Here is a 13,010-nt window from a genome sequence, read left to right as displayed (position 1 = left end):
ATATTATGTCTCGAGTTCAACAAAAAGATATGCAGGATCCGGCACCAGTGACCATTGGACCCGAGCACTTTGAAACGCCTACTACATGAGGCATCTCCGGCGCGTCTTATGAGTTGTAGGTCCCATGACATCATTACGTTCCACTGCTACACACAAAGGACGTCAAGAGGGCCTACTAATCATAAAAGGTGTAATAAACTGCAGGTACTGAGGATGTCGCCACGGAACCGGGACAGACCAAGAGTTAAAGGTTTATTTTTTATTTACAAGGGTTTTCTCTCCACGCAGGGAGGAGCAAGAGGGGGTTAAAAGTCACAGTAAAAAAACAGTAGAACAGCACAATGAAGCTGTAGAAAGCAATAAAACAGTTATGTAGGCATTGAAACAGTTAACCTCAGAAAAATAGAACTAATCAGTCCAGGGAAGCTTGATTGAAGGGGTCTACTTCTCCCACGTTGGTGCCGACAACAGCGGTGCTTGCAGTCTCTAGAGTCTCTTTTCTAAATGAAGCTGGGACCTCAGGGGTTAAAGCCAGGAGCATGGAGACGCTGCGAACCTAAGTCTCCCTTGCTCCGAGTCTCTATATGATACCCTGACTGTCTCTCCACAGGAATGATGCTGCGCACACTGGGAAGTCTCTCTGCCACACTCAGGTGCCACAGCTTGTCACTGTGGTCTCTGGGACTGCGCTCTCGGGTCACTGTCACTGCACTGTCAGGGGGGGAAGTCTCCTCTAGTCACGGAGGCTACCAGGTCCACGTAATCACATACGGCGCTCTCTATACCTCGTCCTTCGGTCTATGTCTCTGGACGGGAGGTTCTCGCTCTCTGGAAGTGCGGTGCTGCAGCCTGGCCCCTGTCCTGCGCGCTCTGCTCTGCCTCTGGCATGCTCTGCTCTGTGTCTGGCACACTCTGCTTTTGCACCCTTTCCCTGCACAGCTTCCTGTCCAGCACCCCTCCTTTCTTGTCACAGCCCCCTACGGTCACATGGTTCAGTTGGTCCGGGCCGAATGTCTTCCCCCCGGCAACCCTGCTGTCTGACTAGGTGGTTCCGGATATGGAGCAGGAAAGGTAACCCCTTTTAGGCTCTTCTTCCTCTTCACCCCCTTACAAAGGCACAGAGAATGCCGCAGATAATAGGACGTTCAAAGTGCTCTGTTCCCACTGCCACAAACTGACATAGTGCTGCACCAGGGTCCTGCTTTTTGTGTCTGCTTAAATTTAAATATATCTATCACAGAATCAATCTTTCTATTTAAAGATAGAGTTGGGCAGATCAATTTGTGGGACTCAGGTCCATCGGCCTTATCAGTGCTCTGTGTCTCATGGATGGGAAGTCTGTGACTCTCTTGCTTTCTGGGATCACTGATTTGTCTATTGAGCAGCCCAGTTGGAACGATGTCACCTGTGTATATCGCCACAATGATGACATTTCTCCAGCCTGGCTAATCAAAAGCCGCCCTGGAGATCTTCAAAGGTAAGGGTATGCCTCCACGGTCAGTATTTGCAGCACTTTGGACATAGCTCCGTCCAAAGCGCTGCCGGCTTTTGTATGTGCTGTGATTCCGCATGTGTTCATTGAACCATACAGAATCACCGCATCCTATAAATAGGGCCGGCGTTTGGGATAGGCAGACCAGGCAGATGCCTGGGGCCCCACCTACAAAGGGGGCCCCCTGCATCTGCAGCCCATTTATCAAGTGCCCAGAGGGTGTACAGCAGTGAATAATGCAGTGCATTGCTCTGGTCTTGGAGTGTCTCTCACAAAGCCCCTTGAGCCCCCATCTCTCTTTCTCCCTGCAGTTAGGTTAAAAGTTGAGAGTGAGGGGGAGGGGCCGATTACAGCACAGTGACAGCAAGGAAGATGCCTGAAGCTCTATATGTCTCCTCCTGAGTCCTGATCATGGCTGCTCCTAGCACTATCCTGAGAATGGATATGCCCAAGTGAAGCCACAGAACCTGGTAAGAGCAGCAATAACACGTTAGAGTGCAGTGATTTACTCACTGTGGTCCCAGAGCTCTGTGCTGATTGCTGTAGGATCAAGATTCACAGCCACATACAGTAGCGATCAGCATGGGCTCTGACCACAGTCACTAATCACTGCTTGTAATGTGACAGGGTGACCTCCTGTGACTACTGTCTGGATGACACAAGACAGGGATATTGTCTGCTGAATCAGGGTATTTATGATATAGAACTAAATGAATTCCCATGTGAAATAATAAGGGTAAACCATACACATATATAGTACAGGTGTGCATTTGAATCAGCGTTTTTGGTGCATTTTTTTTTTTGCTGCCAAAGCTTGCTCTCTTGGCAGTAAAAACACTGCTGTCAAAACACCTCTTTTTTAGGGTATGTGCAGACGATCCGGAAATGGCAGCACTTTGGACGCAGCGGACATGTGCTCCGTCTAAAGTGCTGCCATCTTACGCAGGTGATTCCACATGTGTTCATCCCATCCACTATGCTGTAACATCTGGCCGCTGCGGGTAGGATGCTGCGGATGTACGCAGAATCCAGAGTTTACTGACCGTGGACACATATACCCTTAGAGCTTTTGCTGTTTTTTTGTATAGTATTCATTTTGTCTACAGTACATGTTTAATAAAGTTTTATTCACCAAAAACACAGTGAAAAACAACGTTGCGACATTTGCAGCTTTTCTAAAACTTTTTCATTGCTTTCTACGGGTGAAAAAAATTGCTGAAAGAAGTGACACGCTGCAGATTTAAAAAACGCTGCAGTTGTGAAATTCAGAGGAGAAAATAAAAGGGTGTGCAGGAGATTTCTGAAAATCTCTGTCTTTGCTTGTGCTATAAAATGCTGTAAACTTATTTGCAGAAGAAAAAGCTGCAAAAATTCTGCATATGAACGTGGCCAAAAGCTGCTTTTTAAAGTGCCAGCAAAACATATGAGATTTCCGAAATCTCCTGCATGCGCTTGTTTTTTTTCTGACTGAATTTCTGAACTGTAGCACTTTTTAAGTCTGCAGCGTGTCACTTCTATCAGTGTGTTTTCACCTGTAGAAAGCAATGAAAATTAAAATAAAAAAGAAAGCCGCATATTGCATCGGCATTTTTCGCTGCAATTTTTTAAGTGGTTTTGGTGAATTAAACTATTAAGTGTCGTTTACATGTTTAGTATTTGGTCAGTATTTCACATCAGGATTTGTAATGCAGAAACAGCAGTGGAACAATCAGAGGAAAAGTATAGTAGAAACAGGTCACCACTTCTGGATTTCTCACCCTCCTGGTTTTGACTTGCACACACTGATGTGAAATACTGACCGAATACTCAAGGTGTGAACTTGGCCTTAAACATACTGTAGACAAAGCAAACATCCTCACTTTAAAAAAAGCTGAAAAAAGTGTAAAAGAACACCAGAAAACAAACTGAAAAACAGGTGTTTTGAACGCAACATTTTTACTGCCAATAGAACAGGTTTTGGCTACTGAAAAAAATGCGTGTGAACATAGCCATAGCGTTTCAGAGTAAGGCTATCTGTGGTGTTACATAGGACTGCAGGTGACATCTACTATATTATCTGTTCTCAGAGAGTTATCACTGCTATCTCTGGTGTTACGTAGGATGAGGTCACAGTCATGTGTCTGGTCACGTGAGCAGGGGAGGGCTTCTGTTCTGGAGTGTGCTGTGCATGGAGGGAATTGTATGGCGATCAGTACACAGTCCCTTCTGAAATGACAGGTGGGCATGGCGGCTGATTTGCAGTGCGGGAAAACTACAATCCCGCAGGTGGGAGTGTCAAAATCGGGACTGTCCCGCTGGATCCAGGACGGTTAGGAGCCCTGCTGTGTTATCTGCAGTGTTAAAAAAAAAAATTAAGAGGGGGTTTGGGGACAACGCTTTGTCTTTGGGGCTTGGGCCCGCCAATCTTTTTTGACCCTAGCAACGCTCCTGTATAATGCTAATAGTGGCTGACCCGTCGGCCGATATAAGGCCCCTTAATATGGGGGCCACAGTGCCACCACTGACTCCAGGCCCCTCTGCCAACTGTTCATGTAATGTAAACTAAATGTATGATTATACAATGTTAGCATTTGGGGCCCCACTTTAAACTTTTGCCTAGGGCCCCACTTTGCCTAAAACCGGCCCTGCCTATACACAGACGGTGATATTAATTTTGCGGAGGCTGAACGTCTCCGCAAGATAAATCGACATGCTGTGGTGTAGAAAGACGAGCCTCATGTGCGTATACGCAGGTCTGTCACCTGCGTCTTTGTACAACCACTATGCTGTAACATCTGGCCGCTGCGGACTGGACGCAGTGGCTGTACGCAGTGTCCAATCCGCAGTAAATACTGAATGTGGAAACATACTCTAAGAGAATTGCAGACCTCTCATCTATTAACCAAAGACTGCTAACCTGGTCAACGGACCAGAGTCCTTCAAACTGATATGCCCAGCACTAACTAAAGAGTAACTATATTTTGAATATCATTTTTCGTATTTGGCAGGCATTTTAATTATCTGCAGATTATTCCAGGTCCTGAGACCCCCCCCACTGATCAGCAGACTCTCTGAAGTGCACTGCTTAGCAGACAGGAGAGCTCACCTCAGGCCTGAGTACACATCTAGAGCAGGGAAAGGATTCAAGAGAAAGGATGTGCTACGTAGCCTGTGTTTTCTATTGAATCCATACTCCAGTCTGTGTGCGCACTCAGACAGGATCTCTGTGCTCCTGTCTGCTAAGATGTGCACTTCTGGAGGTCTATGGAGTGATCAGCGTGGCTTTCAGGATCCAGAACCCATCAATCTGCAGGAAATTAAACTGCCTAAAAAATATGAAAAATCATATTTAAATTTTAATTACTCTTTAAAGGAGTTATCTGCAGGAACTAAATGGGAGGATAGCAATTGATTGGCATTTAATAGCCAATTCAAGGTATAGAACATTAGTTTTGCAGCCCTTTTTATACTCTAAATGTATTGTTCATTGCCAATTTTTATTAGAAATTACATTATAAGAAAAAGTCAGCTCCTTACAGTCTTTTAAAAGACATTTCTAAATCATGCAAAGGCAAATCACTACTAATGTATGAGATCAGTGCTATGATGCTCCCTCCTGTGGGATGTGAAGACACTGCAAGGTCAAGTCAAAAAGCAAAGGATGTCTAAATTCAGATGCGAGCTAAACTTATCGAATTACTCAATACTGCAAATTGTGGACATGAATGGCTGTGTAAATGTGTGCTCATCCACATGATGGGCGGATGCAGGGGCTACCTGCTAATTCCAGGCACTAGTCTGGTCCATGTGGAAAATCGCCCATGTGCACTAGCACAAAGGCTCCAATTCATCTTACTGGAGAAAGATGTGTGGTGTGGCGCACGCCTCTAATCAGGAGCATCATGTGCTCTTAATGAATCAAGAGGGTCTGAGTCTTACACTGCCCTCAACAATACCGATGAGAAAATCTTAATCTTAATGAATCTGAGCCATAGGCTACAAGTGCTCTGTGTGGACTTTTGCAAAGATGGACAGTAAGAGCATAGGAAACAGCATTTGTGTGAATGTTCCCTTACACACAGGTTACTGCCATACAGGCAAAAAGGAGGTGTATCATATTCACAAGCTTATCTTATCCACACAAGCAGGCTCGGACTGGCCCATAGGGGAACAGGGGAATCCCCCCGGTGGGCCCCTGTGCACATCTGGGCTCTCACTCCCAATGTATGGGCAGTACTTGGCATAATTCACTTGATTTACTCTGTACAGAAAAAAAAGCATCTCATCATTCATTAACCAAACTACCCAGTGTATTATTATATAGAGCTATAGGTATATTTGTGCAGGAGGGTCGTTTATACACTGCTCAAAAAAATATGTGAAATTGATTGTCAAACATTGTTGCTTCCTAAGTGGACAGTTTGATTTCACAGAAGTTTGATTTACTCGGAGTTTTATTCTGTTGTTTAAGTGTTCCCTTTATTTTTTGAGCAGTGTATTTGTATGCAGGTGAAAAGTGGGCCCCCTAAAGTCAATGTTACTGGAGGGCCCTTGACACCCCACTTCAACACTGCACACAAGTCATCATCCCACATGGACATGTTTTTTGCATAGCATTGGATGGGTGGTAGGACAGTGGACTGGTGCTTAGAGTTTGGTGCCAAGAAGGTCTAACCATGGCATCCAGAAACTATAGTGCTCATCATATCATGATCTACAAACATACAGCAGCATCTGGATAACAGAATGAGATATTGAAATTATTAAACTTTTATATTTATCAATGTAAAAAAAAACACATCAGACACTTACAGAAGATAAATCTATCAAACCACATAGACTTATTAACTACTTTTCATGATATTGCAACCAACCTAGAGTTATTAGGCATTCCATTTTACAAGCATTTACAGTTGCTAATAAAACTTAAAATCTGACTGTGCCAAGTAACAAGACAGCTCCAGGATAACGATATATGAGCGTGCTCGGTCACCCACTGGCCTCATTCCCCCAGCTTGTTGATGTGTGTCAGAATAACTGATAGTCACTGTGACTTAGCTCGTTGCTCTTGGCACAGCAGCCAACTCGTAATGACACCCTATACTCAGGTAATCTCTGTAAATCCCTGAATAATGTACATGGCATCTAGTACATAGATGTGCAGCTGTCACTTGATTCATTCATTCCTGATTTTCCATGTCCAACCTTAGTAAATGAGGGTATTATTACAAAACATGTGCCTGACCATTCGCAAATCCAGCTAATTAACCTCTTCTCTGCCAGTGATTTCCCAATGACGATAGAGTAGGTTTCCATGTGAGTATGAGTAAATGATACTTACTGCAACATTTTGGAAATATAGCTCCACATTACATGATGGACATACGTTACTTTTTTACCATCTTTAACTACGGTACTTTTTATAGTGCAACAGTTGCAATCCTTAGCTATACACAAGAGTCACATGTGCAACGTTCCAGAGATATTCATGCACCTGCGGTTTTGCAAAGCTACTTTTTATGATGTATATTTAGACACAAAGAAAATGCAATGGGAATCTCATCACTTACTACACAGATTGGCAATAACTTCTAGGTTGCTAGGGGTCCTACTGCTGAGACCCCCACCGACTGTTAGAAAGGGAGACTTTTGTCACCCACTGACATGGAGCGTCAAAGAACATGCTCAATCGACTCCATTCATTCTCTGTGGGACTGACCGAGAGAGCACAGTACCGTGTTCAGCTTTACACGGCAGTCCCATGTGTAGTGCTACGCCATTCGCATGAAGGGGCATATGTGTTGTGGCTTACATCTGAAAATGAGATTTGGGCATATACACTGAAGGAGCCATTGGCTGTAATGATGCAGACGGAGTCACCGTGTGCTCTGTAGGACATCATTTTCGGCTGTATCTACTTGAGCCGAGATCCAAGAGGCAGTCAACCACGTCTTGGAACTCGCCTAAAAAAAAAAAGGATCCAAGTAAAGAGAACAAAAAAAAAGGGATCCAAGTTAAATAACGAGAAAGGCGCAAACATAAAATTCACCATTAGGGCCACTTTTGCAAAAGAATAAAGTCTCAAAGTAAATATCTTTCGCCTGTAAAAACAGCATGACAAAACTACACACTGCAAAGCAGCAACGCACAGTAAAATGGACTTCTGTTTAAGATGTGCTTTATCCTCCTTGGGCAAAAGACTTCTTAGGCCAGGCTCACATTTATACAGTGCAGTTTGCTGGACAAATATGTCTGAATTGCAAAAAAAAAAAAATAATATTCAGATGACCGTACCCATAAACCGTAATGGGCAGCACGTAGCGTAAAAAAAATCTTCTTTTGACTATGTTTTGCCTGGATCACGTTGTATTGTGGGAAAAACATAATTGACCAAAGGTACGCGTTTTTAGTGAATTAAGTGGGGTGAAAAAAAGTTTGTTCCTCTGGACACCTCCTCACAGAGTAGATGCCAAAATGGAGTGGGATGGGACTGTTGACACCAGTAAAACTAGATGGAAAAAAATAGAGACAAAGATGGACGTACGACATTAAATTTAACTTTGTATTTTGATGCATGGCATACGTTTTGTATACATCCAACGCATTAAGTTTGCAGAGGTATAAATGTGAACCTAGCCGTACAGACAGGAAACAAGCTGTATAGTATGCTCCGGTGTAGTATGGTGCCAAATCTGACAGCAGGTACAAGCAATGCCCATCATTCATGGGATCATGTAGACCAAGTAGATGGATGTCAATTTTGTATATGCAATGATTGGAATATGTAAACTATGCAAAGTTCCAACATGTGTAGAAACTACAACACACTTTTTATCAGGCTAGATACAGCTATGATAGCTGTGATACACAATATCTTCCATAACATCTGCAGAACTTCCACTCTCAGGCACCTCATGAGCTCAGCACACCTCCCAGGTGCATGCCTCTGGGGTGAAGGAGCAGAATAAGTTAGTAACATTTATTGGCTGCACCATTGCACATTCTTAGTATTGTATGACATGGACAGAGCGTGCTGCTGCATTGTTGCACACCTTGACAATGAAGTTGGTGGTGGGACATAGACAGGACATGGTCTTACCTGCAGCTAGGAAGCATCCTCCTGCCTGGTGGTGGTGCAGGGGTTAAATCATATGAAACCAGAAGCAATGTGAGGAGTACAGAGGGGTGGCTGGTCCCAGGAGACAGCTATGCTCCACAAGTGGTCAGGGCAGTGTCAGGGTGGCTCCATGCTCTGCACTGCTCCGGAGGACTGGCACAGCCATGCTCGGGCAGGCAGGGTGCCTCCTCTAGCCCATGGCTCCAGCTAAGCACAGGCTCCTTGTAATAACAGAGGCAGTGAGATGAGAGGAATGCCGGAGAAGTGCACAGGCAGGCTGAGATCCGAAGCTCTGCCCTCCTGCTCCTCTCACACCCTCTGCCTGTCACTCTCGGAGGTGTCGGGCTGTGTGCACATGTGCAGGCTGCTTCCTGCTCACCAGGCTGGGGGTACTGACTTACCTGAGGGGGACTCGGGGTTCCCCCACATAATGAGGTAAAGTGCAGCAAAGCCTTAGGGCCTTTCCATTGCACTGTTACAATATATCACCTGTGCTTTCATATCTATAGTTCTTTTATTTGATATCACTAAACAAACATAAGTCAGGACTGGACAGAGGGAGACATGAGCAGAATACTGGTGGGCCGTAGACGTGTCGTAAGCTGGACGTACCAACTCTCAGGAACCTTACCAGAATTGGTGGGCTTTGAGTGAATTATTCTCCTACCAAACTGCAGTGTGCGTGTTTCTTGGAATATTTCTGTAATCTCTATTGGGTTAAATTCCCTTCCTGTAGTGGCTCCGGCACAGGCGCACTGCTCTGTTGAGGGCAGAGCAGAATACTGCAGTGCGCAGGCGCCAGACCTCTCCCGACGCCTGCGCACTGCAGGACTCTGCTCTGCCCTCAACCGGAGCCACTACAGGAAGGGAAGAAGAGGACGGCATCGTATGAAGATGGGAGGCATCAGACCGCGACACCCATCGGACCAGACCACCCCCTCCGGTGAGTATAATCTAACTCGTTTTTCATATCTTTCAGGTTACATCGGGGGCTTACAGTATCAACAGCATTACAGAATGCTGTAGATAAGCCCCTGATGTCAATGCCGGCAGCTCATAAGGCAAAAAAGGGTGACAGATTCCCTTTAAATTAATAAAAAACAAGACAAAAAACTATTCTTTATCATCCTACCGACTAACAAAAAGTGGAATAAAACGATATCAAAAAGACGAATTTAAGCAAAATTGGCATCTATGAAAATATCAACTTGTCCCGCAAAAAAAAAGCCATCATACAGCTCCGTCAGCAGAAAAATAAAAAAGTTATATATCTCGGAATAAAAGGATGCGAAAATATTTTTTTTCTATAAAATAGTTTTTATTGCATAAAAGCATCAAAACATAAAAACAAATATAAATGTGGTATCACTGTAATCGAACTCTGACCCGTAGAATAAAGCTGCCTTATCAATTTTACCACACACGGAATGATGTTAAAAAAAAAATTCCTGAATTGCTGATTATTGTTTATTTTGCCTCCTAAAAATCAGAATAGAAAGCGGTTAAAAAAGTCATGTGCATGTAAATGATACTATTAAAAATGTCAACTCGTCCTGCAAAAAACAAGCACTCACATGATTATGTCAGCCGAAATATAAAATAATATAGCTATCTAAATATGAGGATGCAAAAATTTGTTTTTGCAATAAAAGGCCTTTTTAGTGTGTGACAGCTGCCAAACAGAACGTTATAAATCTGTTATCGCTGGAATTGCACCAACCCAAGGAATAAAGTTGTCTAATCACTTATACCGCATAAAGAGCGACGTAAAAAATAAATGAAACCAATTTTTCGCCTGATGTTGATTTTTTTTCACCCTGCCTCCCAAATATCGCAGTAAGGCTCGGCTCACATTTATCCTGCGCTCTATCTACGCTGAGCGCTTACATTGGGATTTCTTTGTAAATCTCTGAAATATGTGATTCAGATGGAACCCCCAGCAGAAGATTCCCTATAATGAGGCAGGTGGAGGTACTATGGACCCCGTCTGACCGGTTACCATATTTTAAGGGGTGCATAAAAGTCTGTCTGTCACAGTTTTGTGCACTTCTGAAAAGGATAAAACTGAATAGAGGTCAGAAGGAGTCAAGAGTACCTCTGCTACCTATTTGTAGTGAATGGCTCCCTCTGGGGTTTTATCTGAGTCACGTCACTCAGAGATTTAGATGTGAACCCTGATTTAAGTGCTCACCATAGAACTCTAGATAAATATAATCCCAAATGTTATGCAAAATTTTCTCAATAAAAGCTTCAACTCAATCCACAACAAAAGCAAGTCCCCACTCAGGTCTGTCATCTGTCAATAGAAACTTAGGTGGCTTCCATGTTACTGGTAGTACGAAGGCGCAGTAAAAGTGCTATAGCTCCTCGCACACTAAAAGACATTCAGCAAATTCTGCGCTCCCAAATCCAAATGCCCCCCTTCCTTCTGAGCCCCAGTGTGCCTAAACCACATTTAGCGTCCACATGTTTGGCATTTCTGTAATGATGAGAGCCCGCCTAATTTACAGGTGCATGTCTCCAGAAGCATCAGCTGGGCACTACAATGTACTGGTGACTACAACAACGTACTGGGTACTGCAACAACAGTTTGCAATTTTCACTCAGCAATATCCACTGCTGGTTGTTTCTGGAAAACATCCATGGAGACAAAATCATCACTACACCTGTAGATAAACTTCCAAAGGGTTATAATTTCCAAAATGATGCCACGTAAGGGGGAATTCTGCTCTTCTAGCACTTAGGGGCTCTGTAAATGGAGTCCACAAACTGTTAGGAGTCAGATTTCTGTGGTTACCATGCAGGAATCCAGACCCTCACATTCTGCAGTCTCCTGCGCTTTATCTACTGCAGAAGAGATTGCAGAGGAGATTGCCTTGCAGCAAATCTCTCCAGAGGCTAAGTTCTTCCATCTGCCTTCTGAGCATGCTCATGAGACGATCTCCCATTGGAGATCGGGGGAGTCATGTGCTCAGGTCCCGCTCCAGATCTCATTGTTCCATCTCAGAGGTCTGGAAGCTCCCGGAAGGTCCCGGCTGCTATAAAAGGCACGCATGGCTGTTCCGCCATGCGCTAGTATAGTCATGCTTGCTGCTGTGTGAATGAGGATGGATGAATGATCTGGTGAATGACTTATTTGAAACCCCTACCCTTTGATAATACGCTTGTGTGAGGGATTGAGTTATTGCCAGTACCAGCGCCAGCACGCTATTGCTCCATAGCCACAGCTGCTAGCGTCCGACATTGCTCTTGCGCCATAGCGGTGTTGTTGAGCGGCAGTATCCATGCCGCGCTGCAGTAGCAGCCCTCTTAAGCATTCGCGGCTGCGACGCTATACATATGGACACACACGGTAGGTCTAGAAGGACTTAGTGCCGCCATCTTGGGCTACTCCTGTGACCATTTACCGTGAGTGTTATTTCTCTGAGTTCCTGTGACCTTAACAGGCTCAGCACTTCATGTTCTGTAGCATCTCTGTGACTAAACAGTGACTGCTCTGCGCACCTGTGTGAAGGTTAACCCCGTGCGCACCTCCGCCATATTGCTCTGCCACCAGCTAGCAGCGGTTATACCATCTACCGCACGGTGGACCCCGAGCGGCGAACGCACTTTCTTTATATTTTTATTTAGTGCGTTCCACCGTTCCTAACACAAACTATTCTAGTATAATCTGGAGGCAAAAATAGTGGCTAAGCAAAAGTGTACAGCCACGTATTTCTACATTCAGCAGAAATTATGTGACAAATTTTGGATCCATTTTTACCCATTTCCCAGTGTGAAAATGTAAAATCTGAAGCTAAAACAAAATTTTGGTGGTAAAAATGTAATTATTTTTCTTTCACTGCCCAATGGTATAAAATTCTTTGACACACCTGTGTTGTCAATTTGGTCACTGCACCTGTAGATGAATTCATTGAGAGGTGCTGTTCTGGTACCTCATGGGCTCTACCAATGTGACATGGCATCATCAAACCAGACCAGCAAAATCTGATCTCCAATATGGCGATTCTTTGCTTCTGAGCTTTGCACTGTGCCTCAAAAGCAGTTTTTGGCCACATATAAGGTATTGGTGTACTCAGGAGAAATTGCACATCAATTTTTGTGGTCCATTTTCTCCTGTGAAAATAAAAAAAATGGACTAAAAGCACAATTTTGTGGTCAAAATGTGTTTTTTTTTCTCGGCTCAACACTATAAACTTCTATGAAGCACCTTGGGGGTTCAAGGTGCTCACCACATATCTAGATAAGTTCCTTTAGGGGTCTAGTTTCTAAATTGGGGTTACTTGTGGGAAGTTTCCACTGTTCAGGCACATCAGGGGCTCTCCAAATGCGACATGGCGTTTGCTAATAATTCCAGAACATTTTGCATTTAAAAAGTCAAATGGCACTCCTTCCCTTCCAAGCCCTGCCATGCGCCCAAAC

At 44.1% G+C, this 13,010-nt stretch overlaps 1 protein-coding gene across 1 annotated transcript in view; it reads right to left on the bottom strand.

Moving 5' to 3' along the window:
• Window positions 1-8,890, bottom strand: part of LOC141084136 (ADAMTS-like protein 5) — a 124,833-nt gene extending 115,943 nt beyond the window's left edge. The window contains exon 1 of the mRNA XM_073568611.1: window positions 8,571-8,890. Coding sequence (XP_073424712.1) covers window positions 8,571-8,587 — 17 coding nt within the window. The 5' untranslated portion in view covers window positions 8,588-8,890. The remainder of the gene's footprint in view (window positions 1-8,570) is intronic.
• Between the last annotated feature and the right edge of the window lie 4,120 nt (window positions 8,891-13,010).

This window comes from Dendrobates tinctorius, unplaced genomic scaffold, assembly GCF_039654945.1.
Source record: "Dendrobates tinctorius isolate UK_male_01 unplaced genomic scaffold, ASM3965494v1 ptg000022l, whole genome shotgun sequence".
NCBI lineage: Eukaryota > Metazoa > Chordata > Amphibia > Anura > Dendrobatidae > Dendrobates > Dendrobates tinctorius.
The sequence above is the reverse complement of the archived record's forward strand: the minus strand, read 5'-3'. Positions and strand labels throughout refer to the sequence as shown.